At 38.2% G+C, this 27,424-nt stretch overlaps 2 protein-coding genes across 3 annotated transcripts; both read right to left on the minus strand.

The window, feature by feature from the left end:
- Positions 1-14,982: 14,982 nt before the first annotated feature.
- Positions 14,983-17,999, minus strand: dmrt2a (doublesex and mab-3 related transcription factor 2a). 2 transcript variants are annotated; one of them, XM_084415121.1, is made up of 4 exons: positions 17,788-17,962; positions 17,139-17,486; positions 16,870-16,972; positions 14,983-16,398 (listed from the first exon to the last, which is right to left on the minus strand). In XM_084415121.1, exons 2-4 carry the CDS (start codon positions 17,469-17,471, stop codon positions 15,320-15,322), a joined length of 1,515 nt encoding a protein of 504 aa, XP_084271247.1. In that variant the 5' UTR covers positions 17,472-17,486; positions 17,788-17,962; the 3' UTR covers positions 14,983-15,319. The 2 variants fall into 2 exon arrangements, with proteins under 2 accessions (XP_084271247.1, XP_084271248.1); XM_084415122.1 differs by having other exon boundaries at positions 14,989-16,398; positions 17,139-17,502; positions 17,788-17,999.
- A 4,463-nt stretch (positions 18,000-22,462) lies between these two features.
- On the minus strand, positions 22,463-25,714 carry dmrt3a (doublesex and mab-3 related transcription factor 3a). The gene is made up of 2 exons (XM_084415386.1): positions 25,124-25,714; positions 22,463-23,824 (listed from the first exon to the last, which is right to left on the minus strand). The coding sequence occupies exons 1-2, from the start codon at positions 25,506-25,508 to the stop codon at positions 22,851-22,853; spliced, it is 1,359 nt and encodes a 452-aa protein (XP_084271512.1). The 5' UTR covers positions 25,509-25,714; the 3' UTR covers positions 22,463-22,850.
- Between the last annotated feature and the right edge of the window lie 1,710 nt (positions 25,715-27,424).

Genomic DNA, 27,424 nt, shown 5'->3' on the forward strand with positions numbered 1-27,424 from the left:
TCTTCCTAAGAAAAGCACAATGCTTCCTCTCACATGAAGTGTTGTATTTAGGTGCTTTTGGAGCTGTGGCATGGTTAACATGAGGGTGTGAGATCTAAACTCTGAAAAGGGGAACAGTGCAGTCATGGAGAGCACAAGAGCAAAGCGCAGTGAGATTAAAGAAGAGGACTTGTGGAGACCTGTATGGCCTCTGTACCAAAAAAAGGACCCATGTTCCAGGACCTCTCCTGCCAGTCTCCCATGGATTACCTTCCAGGGCCTATATGGATTAAGTGTTCTTAAGAAGCGGTAAGACTATCCAACAAAGTGTTTGGAAGGCTTTAAGATGTCAGGCTTTGAGTGAACTAAGGTTTCGAGGGCCAAATGATATCCAGTGAGAGTCATGTCAAGCCTTTTGGTTGCATAAGAAATTGCTTTTATGGAGCTCTATAATGGACCAAGAGACTTTACAGCAAAATATCTGTTTAAACAATATGAATAAGTGAAAATCAGGGCCTCATCCCAACAATAGCTCATCATTCAAGTCTTGAGGAAGACAAATACAGCTGAGAGAGATTGAAAGATATATAGATAGACTGAAATGTCTGGTTGCAATTATGTCCTTCCAAAGATGATGCAATTTTGACTGTCAGAGCCCCTACTGAGACCTTCTGAAGACATGTCCACCAGAATTGAGGCTGGAGGTGTAGGTTGGAGCTGAGGAGCAGCATGCCATCTCTTCTAGGCACCTCTCGACTGTCATGCTGCTCTAGAACTTGTCAACTGTTTGTGTTCAAGTTCCCTCAGAAGAACGAGGAGGCCAAGCCAGTCGTAAATAACGTCTCTCCATTGGGAAGCAGCTGAGGTAGGAAGAGCGGCTGAGTTTTGATACTTATTACAGATGCAGAAAATTTCATTTTGATAAAGCAGAACTGGGTTTAACGGCCTCTCCGATCACAGGGGGAAAGGATCCTTGTGCTGTCCATCTGATGTATTTATTAGCCGTGTTTGTACACATCCGGGGTAATGGAGTTCAGCGGCTGTGGAGAACAGGGATCAGCTTAGCATCTGAACTACAGGTCTCATCTACATGAAGGAATAACTCTTTCTGCTGTGTTACAACAGAGCCTCTGGATGGGATTTGTAACGGTCAAGCTTGGAAATCGAAGGTTATGCATGTTTGGTCCTCAGGGCCAGCAGGTTGGGGTCTCTCGCATCGAGGTAACAGATGTGAGACGCACTGAAACTTGACAGAGATCCGTATTGTGGCGATAATACTACAGTCTCTGAAGATGGACTTTCATTGGCTGCTGGGTTACAAGCAGCCTCCCAATTGGTTAGATTTAAGAGAACTTAAAGAGTACTGATTCAGAATTGAATTATATAAATATAATAAGGCTAGTTATGCGTAAGAATAAGAAAATAAAAGTATCTGTAATTTGTGAGAAATTTACTGTTGTACAGAATATTGTCAAATGGAGTGAATCGACAGAGGCGCAGAAGAAAGACAATACATCATATCTTATATCTATATCTGGTTATGATATGCATTTATGTTCAGTTAAGCTGCTCAAGCTTCTGTTTTTACTAAGTGTCCACTTCCAAAATAAGCCCTTAAAAACAAAAAATATATATACACTACCATTTTAAAGTTTAGGGTCAGTATAGGCTAAGATCATTAAAAAAAAAATATATATATATATATATATATATAGCAGAAAGGATGCATTAATCATTTATTTATTAATTATTTATTATTTATTATAATAAGAAATGTTTCTTGAGATCCAAATCAGCATTTCCACAAAAAAAAATATTAAACTGTTTTCAACATTTATAAGAATATAAGTGTTTCTTGAGCAGCAAATCATCATATTAGAATAATTTCTGAAGGATCATGTGAACGAAGACGTTTGCGAAAACGAAGATGCGTTAATAATATTTAATAATATTACTGTTTATTCTGTATTTTTTATCGAATAAATGCAGCCTGGGTGAGCATAAGAGACTTTCATAAACATTCAGACATTTATTATTTAGTCTATTTATTTTTTATTAGTTTTTTTCTTTTTCTTCTTCAAATCTTCTCTAGGTGCTGATAAACTTTTCCAAATGGAAATGCAAATCAGAAGAGTATCTGATCTGATCAGTATTGTCAGGCAGCACATTCAAAATATTCACCCCGACCTCAAACCTTTAGTTGAAGTCGCTAAAGTTGATGAGCTGAAATAGACTTCTTTTACTGAAAGTGATATAAGTAAATCCAATAGCTTTGGCAAGCCTGTTTGAGTCCTGATGAAAGCAGGGAACTTTCAGACGAGCCGTTGTGAACAAGTCACTGCGTCGGTCTTGCGTCACCAATAGCTCAACTGGGTCAGGTTTGTTACAAGCCAGCGCAGTCAAGCATGACACACCAGAACAGTATTCTTTTTTCCTTTTTCAACATGCGGTGCCTTTTTGAAGTCACACAGGCCATTATATGCACTTTGCTTTTCCCATCATTTCGTCAATTTAAAACCAAATCGATGCTTTGTCTTCCTCTGCGGTCCTATATAGATTCTGAGTTTCCTCCAAAATAATAGCCCATATTTTCTGCAGAGATATAAAAATGGTTGAATTGGACCATTAAAAAGTTAGCTTGGTCTGTAAGAGCACCATGGAAGGTACGAGCCTGGAAGCGAATACTTTGCAGTAACTGTAAAAAAATGTCGATTGTCAAGCCTGAAAGGAGCCTATCAGCATGGCACTGGGTGGGAGGGGTTAACAGATTTTATTATTTCCTTTGAAAAATTGATTCCAATTTATAAGAGTGCCCTCGCAAAGGTGTCATATACAATTCCCCCTTTCTCTCTTCCTACTAAATCTTTCAGGCAGAAGCTTTTAAAACTTCAAATGCACCAATATCTTCTTACACATGTCATGGTATAGCCCCATATACACTTTCCCCGGTCACTCAATGCCTGAGACACCAACGTGTTTGGTGGAAATGAGGATTTTCCACCGAGGAAGAAACAGTAAAAGACTGCACTATAGTGGTCTGGCTTTTCCATCACCTCTGAAAATGGTCCCATCACCTCAAGCATGGCGGACAGGGGGTCCACTGCATGCAGGCTGTCTCTTTTCTCTGTTGTCATTCATTACTACCACAGCCATCAATCCTCTAGTTCTGCTGAGACCCTGCCAAGCTACTGCATTTAGTATGAAGATGGCAGTGTTGGACTGGATTCAAGAACAGCAATTATAAATGGCAGATAATGCTGAAAAAAATGCTTGATGTGCTCTCTAAGCAATATGAAAAAAATCCATTTTAAAGGGGACCTTTTGTGCAAAATTAATAATTTGATACACATCATTTAAACAACAATGTTTCAACAGTGTGTGAGAACAATCAGCCTATAATGGTAAAAATCTACTCACTCACTTTTTTTTTAATTACCATAAATCAAAAGCAGTCTCTTCAAACGAGCTGATTCAGATTCGCCCCGCCCACAGCCGATGACGATCTGCCCTATTAGCATAGACACAGCCCTGAGTGAGAAGCACAGTCCACCATTTCTGTATCCTCACTATAGCAGCTAGAGTTGCACAATGTCTGCACCAAAGAGGCATTACAAGTGTTGTGTTTTGGGATGTACCAATGCACTTAAGACTCATGGGGACATTGTGTGTCTTAGAGCTCATTATAGAAAATCGACGAGTCTTAAAATACGCTCACCTGCAAAACAGCTCTTGGAGCAGGGCTATCATTTGATCAAGGCCCTTCTGCTGAAATCTATGAGAAAAACTCTCATTGTCTACGTTTGCGCCATTCACATAAATTCATCAATCAACCATTCAGAAACGTCCCGTTGCATTCTACATGTGGTCACTTCTTCTTGAGTCTTTCCATCATTGTCCGACTCCGGTTCGAAGATTTAAGGATGAACACCGCTACTGACAGTTTCTGACATTTTCAGTGCGTGAGATTGTCCTGTTCTGTTGTTGCCGGTATGCCGGAGCATGAAGTCTTGAAGCGCTGCTCTCTTCTTGAAAGGAGGCTGTGAGCACCAGCTTATTTGCACGTGTTTTTGCTCACCCCCCAAAAATGGCAATTTAAAATGCTATAAAAAAATGATCTGTGGGGTATTTTGAGCTAAAATTTTACACTCTGGGGACATCAGAGACTTATAATACATCTTGTAAAAAGGGGCATAATAGGTTTCTTCAACAATAGCCTGACAGTGATCCTTTTGAATAATTGTTTTTAAATGTTCAGTTTACTATTTTATTTTATTCAAAAAAGTTTTATTTAGCATATTTTTTATACTATATTCTTTCACACAGATCTAGCTTGACAAAAATATGATTATGGATGTGCATGATGTCTGTTATTTTATTTTATATTTTATTTGATTCTTCAAGTAAAGCCAGCAGAGGTTACCCCCCCAAACTTTACTATGAAAGTGGATGGGGGAAAACTATAGAACAATTATAAAACACATATCTCTAAATATCTCCATTTGTGTTTCACATTTTACAAAGGTTTAGTGCGACATAAACGATTTGTTTTGTTTTTGTTTTGCTGAGCTGTCCCTTTAAGACACTACATCTTCCAAGGTTTTACAGAAAAAGTTGGTATTTATTTATGAAGAGCATTACTGAAACGAGAAACATGCATGTAGTGAAGAATCTTTTTCCACACAGTGAGTAACCGCGTGAAGCTGGCACTTGGCCAATGCTGTCTTTTATTCACCTCCATGCTCTCATCAAACAGTGATCCACCCCATTTCCTTCAAGAATCAACTGCACTTTCTATTGTTTCTATTATAAGCAGTTGGCTACTAGATGTGACAGATTGTTTTACTGCCATTGGCAAAGAGAACTCATTTGAATCCAATTAGTTTGTGTGGATTTGAAGCTTGAACACACCCTTTATTTTCCTAATCACTTCCATGACTCAAGTGACGGCAAATTGCAACAGAGCAAACAGTAGGGCTGTATTGTATATGGGTTGATACATACAATTTCCTAAGATTAAGTAATCGTAAAGAACAGTAATTATAATGACAAACGTGAATGTGCTGTTTAAGCATATAACCTGTGGGTGTGGGACTAATAATGATGGTTTTGAACGTTGCCTCATAGGGTCATATTTGGTGCAGCGGATATAAATCTTTCACTCTGTTACTGTAATGTGTGCAGGAAGTCTTGCATTTGGCTGCCGCTAGCAGCTGAGCCGCACATGTCGCCCCCCTGCCTTTCAAAGGGCCTCTAAATGGATTTCGTCGGAGAAAAATACTTTACAATATACTGAAATACATAATTATCATATTATCGTCTTTGAACTAAAGACTAAGGGCAAATTTGTACAGTCTGTAATGGTAATGTCTTAACATACAGTATGATCTTTCAGTTGTTCAGTAAGGAGCACTGCGCGAGTGCGCGCGGATCATTTTTACAGGGGTGATATAATTTTTTTCCCTCTAAGAAAACATGAGGGTTTTTCTCATAGATTTCAGCAGAAGGCCTTTGATCAAATGATAGCCCTGCTCCAAGAGCTGTTTTGCAGGTGAGCGTATTTTAAGACTCGTCGATTTTCTATAATGAGCTCTAAGACATAAATCATTTGCTACCACACATTCAAACCAACCTTAAAGTGACAGCACCAAGAAATGTAGACGTCCCTATGTGATTGATCATATTTTGTATCAGGCTCTGGTAACCCCTTGTCCCTTAATTTCCTTGTCTGGAAATATATATATATATATATATATATATACACAGATCAGCTTGACAAAAATATGATTATGATGTGTTGTATTTCTGAGGTTATAATACTTCCACGGTGAGGACAGCTTTTATCTCAGTACACATCAAAGTAAAGGTATGTAGCTTTGTTTCAAGAGCCAGGTTTCAGGAGATATATCTGATGACTTCAATGTCCAAACTGACACGAGGGGCATCACCCCTCACTCTCTCAGGTTCCCACTCAAGTCTTTCATGTGTCTGTGTAAAAGACAACACATCTTGTGAAATTTAAAGGTGGAGTCAAGTGTGTGTTTTTATTGTTGTGTGCTCCAGAAATGAATACCTGCGACTTTGGAGATCTTGTCCATTGGCACTGAAATGTTTAAATGTATTATTAAAGGTATTGAGAAGCCCAGTAACCTCAGTAACGTCCAGTCTTGTCCATTGGCAGATGATGGAGTGGGATGCAAAGGTTGGCAGAGGATCACCCTGGAGGAAATGCCACCTGGATAGAGGGGGAAACATGAGATGTTCACAGCTCTTCCTCAATGTCAGATATGGTATGGATCGGTTTAGTAACAGGCTCATCTGTGTAGTCTTTCCACTGTAGGGCAGGTCTGAGTCCTAAATCTAAATCTGTGTATCTGTGATGTGACAGGACATCACACCTAAGTTCTCTGTCATGCAGAGGCCTTCAGTAAGAGAATTAGACACAGCACACAAATCAGGATATTTACTGTTGCTATGTATACTTAAAAGAAACAGGTGGACCCAAAGGAATTTCATTTGATGGTCTCAGAGCATTTCTTGAGACGATGCAGGATGCTATATAACAGTATTTGCTCTACTTATCTTGTACTAGCCTTAGAGGAGTTGCAAGAGTATAATAGTATGAAATCTATTTTATTAATGCACTATATCCCAAGTCCTTGAAAGCCACATATTTCATACAATTGCTTTGTTTGACTACTTTTATCATGATTTATTATTAATATTATCATTATTATCCTTTGATTTAATTTATTTTTAACTGTACCTTTATATACCTGTTTTGTTTTATGTTGTTATGCAGTTGATGCTCCAAATATTATTATGATACATTATACTGGGTTTGTGTAAGTTTAATATATATAAAATATATTCAAAAAAAATCATTTTGGGGTCAGTAAGATTTAATTCAATTCAATTTATACTTTTATTCAGCAAGTAAAATATAAAAAATGATCAAAAATGACAGTGAAGACTTTAGGGGAGTGCAGGGCACAACCTAACGCGGGGTTAAATGTAACACAGACCTTTTACATAGTTAGTCAGGGTCAAGCAGGTCTCTTTTTCTCTCCCTGCCAGAAGACGGCTGATTTGTGGAAAGTTTTGATAAGATTTCGTGAAGATACTGGACAAAGAATGTTTTGACACCATGCAAGTACATTTTTTCATCATACGTGTATGTCACCGAGTCTAACTCTATATTACCTTCATCTCTGTCTTGTTGGCTAAAACATAGCACCATTTTGAAACATATTAGCAACTGTTAGCTAGGCTTAAAATATTTTTTACACAGCGGGGCAAGCCGCCAAAGTGTACAACGATAATGAAATGAAAACAGGGAGCCACACAACTTTTCAGGTTTGAGTATTTATTTATATATTTATTTTGCCACATTTAACTTTGTTGGACTTTCACAAACAATGTTGGAATTTAAATGTCAAAGTATGATTTTTTTCACATTTGTTTACTATGCATTGATCACTTGTTTATTTATTAAGAATATAGCTTGTTTTCATGCAATAAACCCTTTAAAATGTGATTTTGAGCTCGTTTTTATTATTATTACTGTTATTATTAATAATAATAATTTTGCATGCAGCTGCCACACACAAATATAATTCAATAGCAATTACAATATTTGATGAATTTATTATGTATTGCAAAACTGTGCGGCCCTTTCCTATATCTCTATCCATGATATCGATCCATAATAGAAGGATGATTGGATAAGGGATGGATGTATGGATATCTATCTATACAGATGTACAAACAATATCAAACTATACAGATAAAATACTGAATTATGTGTGTTACACACAAGTGTTACAACTAATCCCTCTGTCTGTTACAATTAACCCCGCATATGGGGTAAGTTGTAACATTTGCACTATTGTCACTTTCAGTGCAACTGTACGAAAATATTATTTTAATTCATACATTTTTATTAATAATAGATGCCAAAAATGTGTTAGGTTGTGCCTCGCTCTCCCCTATATGTTATTTAAAAAATACATATCGTACATATTGAATAAATGCAGTTCCTTTGAACTTTCTAAATGAATCAAATAATCCTGAAAAAAGTATCACCATTTCCATAAAATATTAAGCAGCACAACTGTAATAATAACTGGTAATAATAATTCATGTTTCTTGAGCATCAAATCAGCATATTAGAATGATTTCTGAAAGATAGTAATGAAGTAATGATGCTGAAAATTCAGCTTTACCATCACATGAATATATTAAAATAGTTATTTTAAATTGTTATAATATTTGGCAATATTGCGGTTTGTATTTTAATAATTGTAGAGATTCTTTCAAAAACATTAAAAATCTTATACCCACCCCAAACTTTTGAATGGTAGTGTAGTTCAAGCTGATTATTTTAGTTTATAAAACATAATTTAATAAGGCAATGGATTTAATCGTTTCAAAATGACTTTAACTCTCACGAGCAGTGCAGATATTCCCTGTTTCCCTTTCATATATAATAGAAGCCCAAACCACATTAGGGATAATGAGTTATTCAAATCCAGTCAAATCAGCTATTGTAGTGGTCAGCCCATGCTGATTGTGGCCAAAAACTGAAAAAGTGGTCTAGTGGTCAGTCTGCGCCTGTTGTGTTAAATCAAATATAGCCTGCCGATGTTTGGATCGTCTCAAGATCCCCTGCTGGCTGGTATTTGGACAGCATGTCCTGATGTCCCTTATGTTCAGAGCGAATTAAATTATGAACCAGTTTTATTGCACAACATTGTGCAGGAAACAATCTGTGTTTACATGGCAACACAGAGATTAGCACACATATTGTTGGCTAAATAGAGTCTAAGTGTCAGAGTAGCAACGACTCAGTCTTTACCCTCCAGCAAGGTTAAGTTTGTGGTGTGTGTGTTCAAACAAGTTTCTTTGTCAAGCTTTGCATGAGGAACCTACTTTTAATGACTTTCGAAATGTAATCATGACTCCTTTGAATAGTGCGTCACACAAAAGGAGTCATTCACCGAGTTTCTTGTAAAAAGTTCTTCGGTCAGTCCTCCACGGATGTCCTGCCACTATGGCAAGAACTAGCTACACATCTTGCCAGGCTAGCATGCTACACACACACACACACACACACACACTGACGCTGCTGTGTAAATGTGCTAGCGGGGCCTGCAATGCCTATCAAGTTTAACAGCCTCCTATTGTTTGAAGAGAAAGTGAGAGTGATGTTAGAAGATTGCAGAAAAGAGACTATATGAACCTTGTAATCCAAAATAAAATTAGATAAATAAAATGAAATAATGAAATTAAATGAAATTAAATAATGATTGTTTGTTAAAGATAATGTTTGTTTCACACAGATGAGCCTTAAAAATATGATTATGATGTGGATATGAATAATTTGTTGCATTTCTTAGGTTATTCTATTGTAAAAATAATAATAATTGAATTAGTAAAATAGAATGAATATATAATTAATTATGTTTTCTATTGTTTTTCACAGATCAGATTTACAAAATGTATGATGAGGTGTTTTATTTAAGATGATATGACCTAAGAAGAAATAAAAAATGAAATAAAGTTTTCTATTGTTTGTTTCACACAGAGCTTAACAATATGATTATGATGTGGATGTGCATGATTTGTTGCATTTCTCAGGTTATTACATTGTAAAACTTAAATTAGAACAAATATATTAGTAATTATATGTTTTCTATTGTTTTTCACACAGATCAGCTTTACAAAATATATGATGTGTATGGTGCTTTATTTAAGATGGTATGACCTAAAAAAAAAATATATATATATATATATATACAGTGCTATGCATAAGTTTAGACACCCATGCTAAAGTTGACTAAAAAGAGGAATAAAAAATCATCTTTTGGAAATTGAACTTAATGCCTTAATTTAAAAAATTAGGAAAAATCCAACCTTTAAGGACACCAATTTTCTTTGTGAATGAATAATGTATCGTAAATAAATAAATGTTCTTCCTTAAAATACAGGGTGCATAAGTTTGGACACCCCTTTGTTAAATTCCCATAGAGGCAGGCATATTTTTATTTTTAAAGGCCAGTTACTTCATGGATCCAGGATACTATGCATCCTGATAAAGTTCCCTTGGCCTTTGGAATTAAAATAGCCCCACATCATCACATAGCCTTCACCATACCTAGAGATTGGCATGGGGTACTTTCCATAAGATCATCTCTCAATGCAAATCAAACTAGCTTTAGGCTAACTGAAATAAAACCATGCCAATCTCTAGGTATGGTGAAGGCTATGTGATGATGTGGGGCTATTTTAATTCCAAAGGCCAAGGGAACTTTATCAGGATGCATAGTATCATAAACAAAAAATAAAATAAAATACTTAAAAATAAAAATCTGCCTGCCTCTATGGGAATTTAACATAGGGGTGTACTCACTTATGCACCCTGTATTTTAAGGAAGAACATTTATTTATTTACGATACATTATTCATTCACAAAGAAAATTGGTGTCCTTAAAGGTTGGATTTTTCCTATTTTTTTTTATTAAGGCATTAAGTTCAATTTCCAAAAGATGATTTTTTATTCCTCTTTTTAGTCAACTTTAGCATGGGTGTCTAAACTTATGCATAGCACTGTATATATATATAAATTAAATAATGAAATAAAATTGAATTCTAATAAAGTAAAAAAAACAATCATGTCTGCAGGCTGAATTAGCTGTCTTTCTGTATAACCATTTGTATGTTTCACCCCCCCCATTTCACCGCCTGTTGCTACTGAACAATAACCACCCCAAAATAAACCCAAACACAATCCCTTGTGTACATTCCTCCCTCAGAGCCTCTTCACGCTCTCATCAGGGGCTCCCGTGTTTGCTTCTCACCCACTCTTAACCTGACATGTAATCTCTTCCCCTTCGCCTGATCTTTCAGCAAGACTTTGTTCGGCCTGCTTGCACGAGGGAAGTGAGCCCTCTCTCCCAGCAGGCATTACCCCAAGAATGCACCGAGAGGAGGAATCAGAGAGCCACGGCCAGGCCAGATGTCAAGTAGCCTCAGGGGCCGGACTCTTAACCCCAAGCTGAGGGTTTGTGGACGGCGATGGGAAGCCAACAGCGCGCTCTCTGGGAAAACAGAGCTGTGTTTTGTCATTGGACTCCAATAATGGGTGACAACTTCTTTAGCAAAACTACTGTGGCCCCCTGGGAGCTGAGCCCCCTACTAGCTTGTTAATGACTTTATAATGTTTCTTCATGGTTGACAGTGTGTTTGAGATTGATAGATGACGTTCAAAATGTTCCATTTAAAAATGATATTAATATATTGAAATATTATTACAATATAAAAGAACTGGTTTCTGTTTTAATATATTATAGTATGTTTTATATTATTTGTAATTTATTCCTGTGATATCAAAGCTGAATTTTCAGCATCATTACTCCAATCTTAAGTGTCACATGATCCTTCAGAAATCATTCTAATATGCTGATTTGCTGCTCAAGAAACATTATTATGTTATAACATTATTATATCGTTAGAACAGTTGCTTAATATTTTTGAAAGAGACATTTTCAGGGTTTTAGAAAGTTCAAAAGAACAGCATTTATTTGCGGTAGACATTTTGTAACATTGTAAAAGTCCTTGCTGTCACTTTTGATCAATTTAATGCATCCTTGCTGAATAAAAGTATGAATTTTTTTCAAAACAATGTTACTGACCCCAAACTTCTGAACTTCTGTATCTTTCTCAATGTCTATGGTGGTTACAGCCAACCAATTAGATGCAACGAATCAGCAAAACAATCATTTATTGGCCAAAAAAGCACATTAGAACAAGTCAAAGTTTATTTTGGATTAGCAATGTCGTCCTCTCTGGATTTAGCATGGCATCGTTCCATGGCTCTCTTGCTAGGGCACTGTAAATGAGCCAGAGCAAAGATCTTCGAAAATGACTTGTGCAGTAAAATCTGACGTCTCTCTCCAAGGATTTCCATACAATTTCCATGTTCTTTTCAGAATCGCAAATTAAGACCATGCATTGCTGGACACAGAAGATAGTTTGCTGCTCTTATACACACAAAACACTCAGGTTAAACTCACACAAAATACCCCTCAACAATAACAGTCGAACAAGCTATAGAAAAACATGTGATGGGCAAACGTGCCAAGGCCAACCAGGACGAATCGAGACGAAATGTTGTTACAGGCAGCGTTTTACAAACATTTGGATTTACAAGCATTTGCATTGACCTTGAGGCGATTTGCTTATCTACTTGAATGTCTTGGAAATGTTGCGAACAAACTGCAACGAAAAAAAAAACGAGAGCTTAAACGCAGGAGCGCGGCGAGGAGATCAGGACTGTACTATTGTTTGGATCCACTTTGAATAAATCCCACATGCAAGACAAGGCTTCGACATGAACTGATCTGAAAACTTCGTTTCTCAATTCACACGCTCCCCTGACTTGTCACTTTGGCTGATTACTTTATGAACCCGCCATGAAAGGGAGGAGGTGACATTTCCAGCATTGCTTGTTTAGGGAAAACCTCTTGATATACTCAGCTGTTATTTATTGGAGAATACAGTCAATGTTGTAAAAGAAAGACTGTTTGTGCATGTGTTGAAACACTGACAGAGAGGGGTAAGTGAAAGGAAGGAGAAAAGAAAAACATCCCACAGGTGTTAATGATATAAACCTGCCTGACAAGGTTCCGCCATGGAAACACAGTGGATGATGGTAGTTTGTGTGTGAGTGTGTGAGCAGACACAACTTCTACTACCCGCACTGACTTCATCAGCTGTCAGCTTAGCAAACACGGTAATTAAGAGCCGCAAATTTGACAAAAAGCTTCAGCGCTACACATTTCTTATTATATTACATGTTGCCTCGCAGGAATTCCGCACACAAAAAGCTGCTGGTAGTGAGATGAGGGTAACAAATTAGGATCCTGCCCCTTTCGTTCATGCATTGGTGGAAGCCAATGCAAAATTTACAGCACGCCATTTATTTCGCATGTCAAAATAACCCTGTGGCCTTGTGACTTATTCGCGTAAAGGTTTGCATGCTCTTTGGCTTGATGCGTGTTAGCGTCTTGCAGCGAGGCCTCGGCCAGAGCAACTGAGGCGACAAAGTCAACAGATTGAGAGATGGGTTTGTTCTGCACCTGGGGAGGAACGAGTGAAAAAGAAGGTGCGAGTGGCCAGGCCAGTTTGAGTTGTCCTCGCTTACTCTGGCCCGACAAATGTTTTGGGTGTAAACTGTGCTGCAATGCAAATGAACAGAAGTGCATCATCATTGCTTTACTGACGCTGCACAAAACATTTTTTAATCCGGTTTTTATCTTGTTTTCCATTCAAAATATCTAGACATTCTTAAAACAAGATTAACTTGAGAAGCAATATCTTGAATTGAAGAGTACATTACAAATCGTTTTTTGGTTTAGTTTTGAGCATAAATCTAACTAGTGAGGTTTATGCTTAAAAGATACAAGTAAAAGTTTATAAGACTGCTATTTTTAAATATCTTTAAAACGTAAATACTGATCTTTTTTTTTTCAGTGAGTGATGTTTTTCTTTTTGTAGATAATAATTTGTCTTGTCTGTTATCAAAATCTGATTTTATTATCTCATTCTCACTGATCTGCATCTCTTTATACTGAAAGACAAAACTGCTTGTTTCACTTAAACTGCAGTGCATTATCATACTTGCTCCCAAACTCTGCTTAAGGAAATATAAATGTGGAACAACAGGGTCCTGATCTGCTTTCCTCGTGTGTGTTAGCAACAGTTTTTAAACAGACAGGTTAACAGACTGACATAAGGGTATAGTAAAAGGAACTGAACAAACATGCTGGCAATGCTAGTGATGGCACTTTGCTAATGTGCTAAATCTGACACTATGGGAACAGGGCTCATCAGCAGATCCACTGTCCTACTGTTACAATCGACCCTCACCGGCTTCAGTTTATTTGAACTCAAAAGCTTATGTTGCATAGTTACTGACCCATTTTCCACATCGCAAGGGTATTTACAGTAAATAAGCGAAGAGATAACAGGTAAAATGAGCACAGAACAACCTTCTGGTGATTCCGACAACGTGATCGTTTCTTGAAATTTGTTTCTTGATTTCCTTACCAGGATCTGTTCTTCCTAAGAAAGCAGAATTTGACTAACAGAACAGCTGTAGTCAATATATAATTTCATGCTATTCTCAGTGGTTTAGGAGCTATCGTGCAGAGGGCTTTCCTGAGAGACTATTCCCTGCTCCATTTGAAGCCTGAAATGATTCCATCTGAACCAATGAACTGTGCAATGAGCATTTAAACTATGTCTCAGTCATTTATTAGGTCCATTTACAATAATTTCACATTTTCTATTTAATAGGCAGCCTAAAATAAAGCAGGGTTTATTTCACATGATAGAATGGAAGCAGATTCAAGCCTTAATGTAGTAAAGTATAATTTTAGCTTTAGCTGTCACTTTATTTTTCTTATTCTCTATCATCTTCAGAACACATTTGCTGCATTTACATACGGCCCAGCATAGTCTGACGTCAGCTAAAGCTAAATGAGTGAATTGTAAAAGGTATTTCACAATTTATGGACTTCTCGTGTTTCCTTCAACGACATCTGTGATACATGTAGACAATTAATGTCTTGAGCAGGTGCTCCGTATTTGCACGTAAAGTGGAATCCTTTTAGATAAACACACACAGTTACTCTATAAACTTGATGGCCAATGTAAATTGTTGCCTCTAACAATGTACACAAAAAGCTCATTGTCATCTGTCTAGAATCAAACTGAGTTAGAATCACATGTATAGTTGCAGTATTTGCACATATTTACATTGGCTCTGCTTTTGCTCTAAGCCACAATCCATGAACTAATTAATAACAAATGACCGTCTCAAGCAGCAATTGTTTGCTAAAGTTTATCAGTCATTATATATATAAAAATGTTTTTACTTCGTATTCATATTTTAAATTAACTGATGTTGTTTTTGTCTTGTTTTTTTCTTCTTGTTGTTTTATTGCCTTGCTTAAACAGATTAATATAAACTAACTTTTCTGTCAAAATAATATCACTATGACAAAGTATGGTTGGAACATCTTAAAATACTTAATTTCATTTTATTGACACTTTTAAAGTAGAAAAATTAACATTTACATTTAAATAATCTACACATTATGACGTATTATAATGTACAACATGCATGTCTGAAATGGTATGTACACTTTTATATATACAGATGTGTGGGAAAAAAATTCGATTAATGCTAGTGTCATTTTTCTAAATGTCCAAATGTGTCTGTGTGAATAAATATACAATCAGTAGAAAGCAAACAAGTACATTATTTTAGCAGGAAGCCTTACTGGGATGTCCGATTTAAAGAAAGCGCAGGTCTTTTTAATATGGCCTCCACTGAGAACGACAGAGACTCTCCTGCGGTGACCTTGGTGCTCCACGGCTTTGCCACAAAGTCCTTTCCCGCTCTTTCTGAGCTTTTGAGTCCCACTGTGTCTTTGGCTGTACCCTCCCTGAACTTTTTCGCCGCTTCCTCCAGCAGTTCCTTACAGTACGGCCCATTCATCTCCGGATTCTTGTCGTTGAGTGTCTGCTGTATGAGGGAATGGAAGGAGTTGAGCTTCATGGACAGCGTGTGCTTGGCAGCGTCTTTGCTCATGTTGTTGATCACATGCTCATGGCTCCCTACATTCGGGAAAGCTTGTCCATACGCCCTCTTAGGAGGCGAGAAGGCTGAACGGGCACTTCCGTTCTGGCCGAGTCCTGTCTGAGCCTCTCTGGGCCCCGGCTGGAGGTCACAGGGCTCTGGAGCCACTCGAGATCCCTCGAGCCTGGACGCCGCCGCCTGGTGCTCTGGCGGGTGGCTCTCGGAGGAGCACATCATCTTTGGATCCCAAACAGCTCCAGGTTTCAAGTTCTGAACTGCGGTGGCGTTCAAGAGACACTGCTGGTATAACAGGGCATCGCCAATACTGCTGCTGCCCCGCGGCCACATGACGAAGCGAGGTGAGAGCGGGTATTGGCGATAGGTGGTCGCTACGCTAACGTTGGAGGAGATGAGCTCCACGTTAGCCGCCGTCCCCCCTGTGGCTGCGTACTGCAGGGAGAGATCCAGACAGCCAGGCAGAAAGCCACAGAGATCTTTGGGAGAAGGTTCAACCGTGGACGGGGCCGAGGAGGATGAGAAGGCCGTCTTGTAGGAGTTGTACTCGGCAGCATGGACCATATTGCCGGGAAGGAAGAGTGAGGCAGAGCCGGGCTGGCTGGACTCGAGAAGCTCCCGTTCTTTGTACTCTCGTTCCAGCATGATCGTCTCCAGCTCCTTGTCGGCAAAGGCTCGTCTCTTCCTCATGCGGTCGCTCAGAGGAGGGGGCAAAGCGGGACCGGCTCCTAGATATGGGTCGTTTTGCACCGGACGATATCCTGTGAATGAAAAAGATACATTTGATTCAATTTTTATAGAACAACAGACCAGATTTCTGCTACATTTTTTTTTTTTTTTTCTGTTGATTTACTGTGAAGAATTTCTTTATTTGTTTTTAAACAAAAAACATGTGACTTTTGTTCAATCAAATTTTTTATATCTATAATATCATGCACATTTTTTATTTTCTATTGTTTTAAATTATATATAATATTGTAAGGTAAACATGCTGTATTTAAAAGGAGCTTACGCCATGAAAATATCCAGAGAGGAACCAAGTGAATTAATTTGAAATGGACAGAAGTCCAAGAAAGGCTGAGAGAAAGAAGAGGAGAAAAGAGGGGTCAAATTAGTTTTAAAAAGAAGGGGAACAGGATGAAAAGTCAGATAGATCGATCTTGAGCTTTAAATAAGCAGCGAGGAAGAGTTCACAATTTGTGCATGCAGTTTTGTTGAAATTTTTTACCCACCTTCTAAAATACTTTTTGCCAGCACGGTCGATGGACGGATGTGTCTCTGATAGATACTTCGTCTTTCCACTGGTATTTGCTTCCCAGATATTCCCTTTTTGTCCTTAATTATATGATACACAGCTGTATGAGATTTTGCTCTAAAAAAATAACTTCTTTTTTTTCTGTAGCAATGCAGAAAAGTCTGCCTGTTTTGTTTCCTCAATTTGAAATTGATGACAATAAATGGTCTAAATAGAGGAGGGATGCATTATTTAGCGCGCACTCACCTCTGTCGCTTGCTGTCTCCGCAGGGCCACTTGAGCAGCCATTACGCGCTGTCTCTCCACCACCAGAAGGCAGTTTGCGCACTGGCAGTCTCTCCATCGGCAGAATCTCTTGTGCCCCTTAAGACAAGACACTACGCCGTGGTTCCTGCAGCGGGCGCATTTCGGAGTGCGGCTCAGTTTGCGCTGGTCTCCAGAGCCGAGGTTTAAGCGGCTGGGCTTGTCATCTTCTTTGGTCGCCGCGTCGTCCTCGCCAGTGCCGGTGAACACAGCCTGATCGTCGCTCTCCGTTTCCAGGCCCTCCACGTCGATCTCAAACTCCGAAAGATCCGTCATTTTCAGGATGCGTGTCTAGAAGAAATGAGGACTAAATAGTAAATTATTTGAAGTAAGTATTATTTCTCAGTCATTTAGCGTGTCAATTAATTATTGTAGTTTCAACTTGAGTTTCAAAGAGTCAAATTAGATTATCCTCAGATTATCCAAAGTGGTTGAAATAAAATCACGGTAGCTTGAATTTACCTCTTTTTTTTTAAAGCAACAATTAAAAGTAGGCTAGGCTAAGTATTATTATTTTTTACAGTGTATATATATAGGCTATATATTTTTTTATTTATGTAGCATTCCGACTTCCTTCCTCATAGACACTTACCTTGCCAAAGCAGACCAATAGATGAGTGTATATCCAACAGTCTTTATAGCACCAGGACTTGAGTTTTCTCCTCTCCCAGAGATGTTGAAGCGATCAAATGCGCTTTTCCAAAGTAAATTAGGCCACCTTCAAATATTTTTCACTGAGCAACATTTAGACTACCTGATCTGTCACTGAAATGTGCGGTGAGATTCTCTCAGCCTTTCAACTCTAAGATCCGCGCAGCAAATCTGGCACAGCCAATAAGGGAAGCTCCGCTCGCAGAGAGCCAATCAGGAGACGGCGTGTGACAGCACATTCCGATTGGCTCGATGTGAAACGGACCTTCCCCATTGGCTGGAATCGAATCGCTCTCTGAACGAAGTTCTTAATGGAGTGAAGTTACAAATAAAACATTTCTAGGAAACTATCAATTAATCACGGAGGACAATGGGGGTTCAGCTGTTTAACACGTCTAGTTTCAACCCCCATGTCTCAGCTTATTAATGAATTATTTATTGCTAAGACTTAGCCTACAGCTTTATTAGGCTGCTACATTAAATGATTTCCCGCTAAGAAACGACAGAACATTAATAAAATAATATTTGATAAAAGAAAAGAAATTAAAAACTTAACACTTTGGCTGGCAGATGCTTAAAGAAAAGAATAAACACTTTACATATTTCGTGAAGGTTACATTTATTTAAATTGACTTAGGTTGGACAACTGAATTATGTTGTTTATGTAATTATAGGCTATAGCAAACGCGCATTTGCAAGTTACGTTGTAATATTTCGTTAATGTGCTTGCAGTGGCTAAAGTAACCACTAATTGACAATATTCAAATTACAGTTGGTGCATGCAAAAACTGGCGATGGATTTTCATTTTTATTCAAATGCACCTAACAGCGTTGCTATACAGGTGTTTTTTGTTTTTGTTTGTTTGCTTTCACCTATATAAATAGGTTCCCTTAAAATATTAATTATTCTTTTTAGCATGATTAATTTTTTTTTAAAATAGGCTACATTTTTAATGATTATCTTAAAACTTTGAATAGACGTTTCTTTAAAATCGCTCAATTGTTTAAGACATTAGTCTTTATTTATAGGCCCAATTATAAAGGTTGCAATTCCGAGAGACCAATTTATAATTTTAATGATTAGAAGCGGTTGTCTGACAAATTAGTTTGTCTGTTAACAAGACACTAGATCTCTTGTTACACAAATTTATATCTTTCTGAGTTGCTGTTGAGAAATGCACAACCCTTCGGGGATGCATTTAAACACTGTTTTCAACTTTTCAAGATTGAGCGTGATATGACAGTTGACACAACAAGCGATACTTAAAAAAAAAAAAACATTGACTAAGCATGCGGGACTGATATACAAAACACAATTCTCTTTGTCCCGATCGACCTACCATGTGTGATGTTTCTCAAAACAAAGTAAAATCAACTGACACTAAAGAATGTCACAGCTACTGTTCGTGGTGGCTTTATACAGGCAGCAGCAAATGCGGGACGAGCACGGGAGAGTAAAGCTTGTTGACAATGTTTATGAACAGCTAATTTGGGATTGGGCTTTGCACACAATTTTTGGCTGCGTCATTTGCTGAGCCTATACAGAAATGTCTGGTTATATTTTAAGATCTTGCATGTAACAATGGAATTAAAAATGTAGCCTAAAATAACTTGGACAATAATGATATAATGGTTCATGTTCATTTCATCACAAATGAAAACGAGGATATGAGGAATAGATCTGTGTTTCCCAACAATGTTCCTGGATGCACACCAATATTCAAACTCTTCCTAATAAAACACACCTGATTCAACTCATCATCTTGTTAGTAGAGACCCCAGGGCCAGAAGGAGACATCCAAAATGTGCCTCCAGGACCAGAGCTGGGAAACACTGGAATAGATATAGGCCTATATTCCATTCAACGGGTTGTATATATATATATTTTTTTTTATGCAGGCTATGACGTTTCCTATATATAGCCTATGTATAAAAAAAATAAAAAAAAATAAATAAAAAAAAACCTGACGGGAAATCGTTCGTCTTTATTTTTTATATAGGCCTATCCACGCTGTAAAAAAAATTAAATAAAAATAAGTTATGAAAACATATGTTTTACATTGCTTTAATTCATTAAAATAGATTAAGCAATTTTCTACTTTTTTTTAAATAAGTTTTAAAAGATTCAACTAATTTAAGTTGAAATGACTTAAATATCCAAATTGATTTAAAAAATAAAAAAAAAAGACCAACAAAAGAATTATAGGCTATATTAGCCATTAAATTAAGGTGACAATTAAGGGTTTAGAAAATGTTCATGCCATTTAAGTGAGACCCTATTAGAAAATCATCTCATTTTGGCAACATATTTTTATTTATAAGCAGGATGGTATAGGCTATTTGTATAGGGTGATTTTGGTTGGGCCTAATTGTCTGTCTGGTCGTGCCCCGTCATCTCTGTGACTCACATGTGGTGAAGATGTTTGCCGTGCAGGTGCAGCAATTGCCACTCGCCCTTCTTCCCTCTTAATTTATTAGCAAGGTTACGGCCAGCAAACCCAACTGCTACCCAGGGTGCAATTTCCCCAATGTGGAATGCTTTGATCCTTTCTGTTGCCTTCTAAACGCATATGACAATGCCAAATGGAGAAAAATCGGAGTGTGTTTGTTTAGTGATCTTTATGCGTGAATAGTTAGGATAGCTACGCGAGTGGTTGTTTTATTCCGCAGAAAATACTGTTTCAGTTCTTTGCCGTATTTCCCATATGTAGGCTATTATGTGCTTGTTTGCAAGCTTGTGTTGCGAAATGAGGGCTTTATGTTAGTATAGCCTGCATTGTTAAGGATTCATGTAGCCTACCAACAATAGCTAGCTACTTTCTATTACAGTAAATGCAGGTCCATGCCTTCAGGCACCTTTGAGGATATTTATTTACAATCAATGTGCGACAATTAAGCGAATCACGTCCGAGCTTCTGGTTTGGTTCAGGGTGTGTCACGTGTAACCTGATCTGAGTGAGGAGACAAGAGATTTGTGAGTTCACTGAATCCCTGTTATGTTAATTAGCATTTGAGAACGCTTGGCTTGATGGATTGGTAACACGTGCAAATAACTCATAATTTGTGTGTCCGGTTGACTTAGCTACGCGAGAGCACAGCCATGTTGACTTAGAGGCACAGATTCAAATTTCGAAATTAAAAGCTGTCGCTCGGTTAAGTCAACAGATGTGTTAAATAGAACTGCAACACCTGCACACTCGAGGCTCGAGCGACCGCTGGTGTAGCATCACATGGCAACGCGTAAACATGCGACCTAAACAAGCACAAGTCAAGGTAAATCGCCACTGCAGGTTATTCAGTTCTAAATCTAGGCTATATGAATGTAGGTTATTAGTTGCATAGCCTATTATAGTGTACGTCTTCAATAGCCCTACCTCAGACGCTGAATAACGTGACATACTATTTGTATAGGCTAATTAACCTGTGTCAGATTGTAGGCCGGCCTAGATAGAACTTAATGATACCAGACTTCTTTTGTACACAATCACAAGGTGACAGTATTGAGTCATTATCGATGTTTGCATGGGGAATTCCTGCACTTTTACAGGAGGCGGTAAATGCATTCAAAGTATTTCGATTATAATAGGCTATTATAGCCTAATAATAGGCTCAATTATGAATTATATAATTTTACAGATGATGGAATAAGTATTGCTTTTTTTTACACGATGAATGACATTCACAGTGAATGACATAAAATGAATTTGATCTTATGTTTTCCATAAAATCGAATTCTAATTGAACTATCTAAAAAAAAAGAAAAAGAAAAGTATTGCCATCAATGGTCCATGAAGAACCTTTTTTAAACAAAAAAAAGTTTCTTTAGATTAATACATTTTTCTTCACACTAAGAAAACAATGAGTTATTTTAAGATCTGCTCACTGAAAGGATCTTAAATGGCACAAAAAACGTTCTTCTGTGGCATCGCCGCGAAAAACACTTTTTGGAATTTTATTTAACATGTTTAATATCTTAAACATATTAGCCTTTAATGTTTGCTAGGTGTGTAGGTTACGTATTTACGAATAATAATATACTAAACACGAATCAGGCATATTTTTGAAGGTTTTTTTCTTTTCTGAGTAGGCTATAGTCACGATATTACTATTGTTAAAAGGTCCACTAGATGGCGCAGTTAGCTCATTTTTCTGCTCTTTTCGGCTTTGATAAATGCACATAACTTGAAATACCCTGTTGTGTTCATTTTAAAATCACTCTCGTCACATTGACATTAATAACGTAAACCATTAAATAATAAACGGCAAATGTTATTTAATTATGAATGACTGGTTTAAAACTAAATACAGAGAACGATGACGACTGGATCATTTGTTATTATTACTGGTATTTAATTATTGTATAGGCTGGGGGCTGAATTGGTATTTTTTTTTATTCTAATGATTTGCTACTTTGTCTTTTTTTTCATTGAGATATTTATAATAAAAAATCATGCCTTTTAATTTTTAATTGTAAAGAGTTTTTTTTTTTTTTTTTGGAAGATATATTCTACATTCTAAAAACAAACCCATGCCTAATTTATTCATTACCTAATACTATTTGTTTTGCAGATAGCTAATACATGTATATGTTTGCTTCAGGTAAACACAATGACAATAACAGTTCATAGAAGGTTTATTTGCCGTACTTTTACATGCAGGACTGCTGGAATATTCCCTTTTTTTTTTTTTCTTACAATAAATTGTTATCAATGGTACATTTCATGCAAAGTGGAAATAGAGATCACTGTGCTCAAATATATTAAGTTATTCAGACTTTTTGGTCAAATAATAGTACCTTAATGAAAAAAAAATGAAAGCTAATGTTATTCCACACATGATTAAGTTGGCACAACAACCTCAGATCTGGTAGAAATACAATACCTCAAGTAATGCAATGTATATCGTTTCATTGCGCTCCTAGACGAGCAGTGTCTCTTTTGTATCATGTCAAGAAGCCATTTGAAACTTGCTTGTTTCTATTGAAAGCGCTGGAGTGAGCAGAAGTTAGGAGGAAGTGTTCAGGATCCTGGAGTCTGAGGAATCGGATCTTTCATCATACTCCTCATCCGCAGCGTACATGCTCTGTTTGGCAATGACAGGGCAGCTCTCCTCCTGGATGCTGATTCGATGCTCCTCGGAGGGTCTGCTGCTGGTGAGGAGCGGTGAGCTGCGGATCACTCCGGCCGACGGGCCTGAGAATGGCGGGATGTACTGTGAGCGCAGCTGATACTGTTGCTGTAAAGTCATGGTATTCCACAGAGTCAAGTCGTTGTGCACGAAGGGCCCGGCTTGGCCGCGGCTCAAGGAATTCCTCAGCATGAGGGGATATCGAGGCGGCTGGGGGAAGCCGTGCTGTAACGGCATGCCGAGAGGGCCTGGTACAACTCCACCAGAAGGCTCTGAGGAGAAGCGCAGGGAATCGGGAACGCGGAAGGCCGAACCCACCGACCACTTGGAAGACGAGACGGGGTAAGAGCTCAGCGGGTGCTCAAAAAGGTGGCCGTTTGACGGGAGAACCAAGGCTTCGGAGTTCTCAGACCGGATCTTTTCTGGTTTCATTGTGGAACGGCTGGACAGCAGGATCTCGATGGCTCCGACCAGGTCCCCACCGCAGCCTTTCAGGATGAGCTCCAGGACTGCTGGTTTGTGGCCTGGGAAGATCTTCTTCAGGACCTCCAGTGGAGGTCGGTTGGCCCTCAGACTGAAAGGCAGGGATACAGAGCCCGAGAGGCCTTCGATGAGGAGGTTGGGCTCAGGAGAGTATTTGGGGTTGTCAGCTTTGGGCTCTGGCTCGGTGCAGGTTTTAGACAGGCTGAAGCGGGACTCCTCAAGCTGGGGAGTTGGGTCTGAGGTGTCAGGGGTGCAGCACAAGTTAGGTTTCGACTCCTCAGGGGAGCTGGCTGGTTCTGGTTCTCGGTCGCTGGCACTACCTCCGTTCTCTCCACCGGACTGCTCACCAGACAGATCCTCATTTAGGTCTGGAACACACACACACACACACACACATGCATGCAAGGACTTCATGAGCATATGTATATTAAAAGATGATAATACAGTGATGCTGCAGCCTAAAAATCAATGAGCTGCAATATGATAAAAAAAAAAAAATTCTTAATGATTATGAATCCACCAGTTTTAGCTAAATGTAAATTTTAATTCAAATCTTTTACGGGCTGACAATTGGCATTTCATACAGAATGACTGAAGTGGAAGTCCAGCTACAATTCTGACTCGCTATACCTACTCAAACATTGCCCGATTCTGCAGACTCTAGAAGTGCAACATTCAGGTTATTGACCTGTCAGCACTCCTGTGATTTATAATGGGCGACTTTATTACCCGCTGACGCGGTCGCACTGAGAAATCTAATGTCGATTCATCTTCACCACAGTTTTGAAAACTGATTACTTTAGAAACATTTTACATTCATTTGGACTTCATTTGCATTTCAGCTTGACCTCATCCGAAAAGATCGGCAGGGCCTGTCCTATTACCTGTGAGGTGAACACTGTCGATGTTTCAAACTATCCAAGTTCATCACCTCGCCGAAATAAGACGAATGTTAAGCCGACAGTTTCGTTCGACTTCATGTCTGGTTGTCTTAAATATTTTTGTTCTAATTATTCCTGACTAGACTAAATAATTTAGCAGAACCTTCACGTTGATGTAGCCTAGCTATTTTAATCTCACATGGAAAAAAGTACGTCCAATAAACGTGTTTGCAATGGTTAACAATGGTCAGGAACACCACCATAATAGTTGATAATGTACAATACTATTTTTAAGATCAAAATGAATAACAATACATATGATTTAATTTTTTCCGAGTTAGGAAAACAGGCTATATATGTAGCCTATATTCTACTTCCAGGAAACAAAAATGCCCGCATTATGCTTTATCGTGTTGTCTCGATCAAGGTTGTTGCTTAGTGCAAAGATTATTTTTGTTATATGTTTGAGATAATTATGTTTTTATTCTTGTGAACATTAACGTGGCAATGTTCTATAAAAAGTAGGTTCAAAACTCCAGTTTTAGATTGAAGATTAGAATTATCCTATTTGTAAGGTTTTATGTGTAGCCTATAACAAAAATAAATAAATGATAATAATAGGCAAATTATAATTATTAAAATAAAACGATTAATAACAATTAGACTATTTAAAAAAAAAAATATCAAACTTCAAACATGAAAAAAAAAAAAAAAAAACGATAGGCTGTTTCGTATTAAAATGTAGTAAAATGTCTAAAACATTGAGTTGCTTATGTAAGCGATTACCTTGCGGTGGTTTAGGGGTCACTGTCTCTGTGCTCCAGCGCAGGTCGATGTCGCTGGACCGTGGGTTATTTGGGTTCTGCTCTCCGCTCCCCACAGTGATGCCGGGCAGCGCTCTCAGTGACTCCGGGATCAAACTCTCCAAACTCTCGTTCGCCTGCTGCCGCCTGAGTGCCACCTGAGCCGCCATGACCCGCTGGCGCTCGATTATCAGAATACATTTCTCGCAAGTGCAGTCCTTAAAACGGCAGTAACGCTTGTGCCCTTTCAGCCAGGACAGCACCCCGTGGTTCCTGCAGCGGGCACATTTGGGGGTCCTCTGGAGGGGCGCTCTCGGCTGGGACACCGGGCCCCCCATGTAGAGGTAGGGCGATCCGTAGCCATTCATTTCTCAAGTCGTTTCCAGAAGTGCCAGAGGCGCAAGTGCATCAGATAAGCAGTAGAGGAAGAGTGCTGTCAAGTATAGTCAAGAGATCAAGCCCCTCTGCTGCTCGCTACACTCGTGATGAGAGGTGTTGACTCTTTAAGACGAGGATCCACCTTTCGCCCCGCAATAAAGAAGTGCATCAGGCGATCTGACACGCACTAACGAGTAACTTCTATTTCTCACATCACTGTCACGAGCCATTTACATTCCCCTGACACTGGATGGAGGGAGGAAGTCTCGCTTTTTTTCTAATTACAATTAGACTATCTGACCCATATGCAACCTTTTAATACAAACAGCCTACTATCTTTGTGTGTTTTTAAGCAGTGTGGGAATTATCTGTTAAAACTTGGAGCCCTCATAAGGAAGTCGAAATAAAAGGTTGAAGGTGTCTGAAAAGTTTGTAACCAACTTGCCTTGGATATGTGAAGGATGATGCATCAACAAAGCACACTTGTTGTAAATTATTATTTTATCGTATAGGCTACATTTAACCTACAACCTCACAAACAATGTTTTGCTTAAAAAGTCATTGGCGTTTGGCGAATTAGCCTCTGTCAGAACCAAATCGGCTGCATTAGATAAACTTTAACACATTTAGGGAAATATCGAAAAGTATAGACAGTAAGTAATCCTAAAACGTCAACTCCCATAAAAGTCATTGAATAATACGCATTATTTTAAATCAACCCTCTAATTGAATTGACAATTGTTCCCGCTGTATGCATAGTAGGCCTAGGCTAAAACTGCGTAAAAATAAAGAGAATTTAAATAATAATCATAATCCACAATCATTTTCACTGGTTGTTTGAAATCGGACCCACGGCGATTTTTCAACATATGAGGCTCTTATAGGAGTGCAGTAATTCCAAAAATTAAGTGGGAATGTAGAAAAGAATTCATATAACTGCTGTGCGCTTTTCATGAAAATCCTGCAACCGCTTTGGTAGTTTAACCACACGCTGTGAATTCGAATTAAACACAGGCGACAATAATATGGTGGTTTGCATTTGAATGAGCTCTTAACTTATTCCCATGAAAAAAATGTTGAATAGTCCGACATGCATCCGAGTTAATTGGGCAATATAATTTGGACTTGTAGCCTACCAAATGAGTCCTGGAACGATCAGGAGAAAAAAAATGAATTGAATCAATTGAACTGGGCGATGTCATCTACATTAAACAGGCCTATTTTGTTTTGTGCACACAGTAAACATACACAGACTTTAAATGCTATTTGGCGGGCGATGTAGGCAATAGGGTGTAAATTGCAGCACACCCTTTTTTTTTTTTAAATGATGCCCATCGCTTTTTAAAGTCCAGTGAAACTCAACACCGGGCACCCTCGAGTCCCGTTTCTGTTCCTAAATGGGTTTATTCAAGCACGTAATGGGATCCCGGCAGCACAACTTTGAGAACTGGGGGCCACGGTAAACTTCACCACATGAACTCCGTTTCCAGGGCTATTAAGCTTTTAATTGGAAAATAGCAGATGAAATTTCAAGGTGACGATAATGCAGCGTGCAGTCTGTGCATGGCGAGGGGAATTCACACCAAGGGGAGTGGGAGGACAACAGAAATGTTAATAAAATTATTTATGTTTTCTGTCACCGATTGACATCAAAGTAAATGGATATGAAAAATAAAAAGAGAATAAGGTGAACATGCATATAATATATAGCCTACCATCCATTCAATTCATTAGTTAACAACTATAATGCTTTATTTATTTTTTTGTTTGATAAATTTGTTTGCTTTTAGGATTTAATAAGCATGTTAGATGAAATAAGTAGAAAAAACCTAACTACCAGCAAAGAAACAAATATTGGGCTCTTTTGAATGCAATTAAAGAAAACGAATGAAACCAAAGCCTTTAT

This window comes from Rutilus rutilus (genome assembly GCF_951802725.1).
Source record: "Rutilus rutilus genome assembly, chromosome: 7".
In the NCBI taxonomy this organism is placed as follows: domain Eukaryota; kingdom Metazoa; phylum Chordata; class Actinopteri; order Cypriniformes; family Leuciscidae; genus Rutilus; species Rutilus rutilus.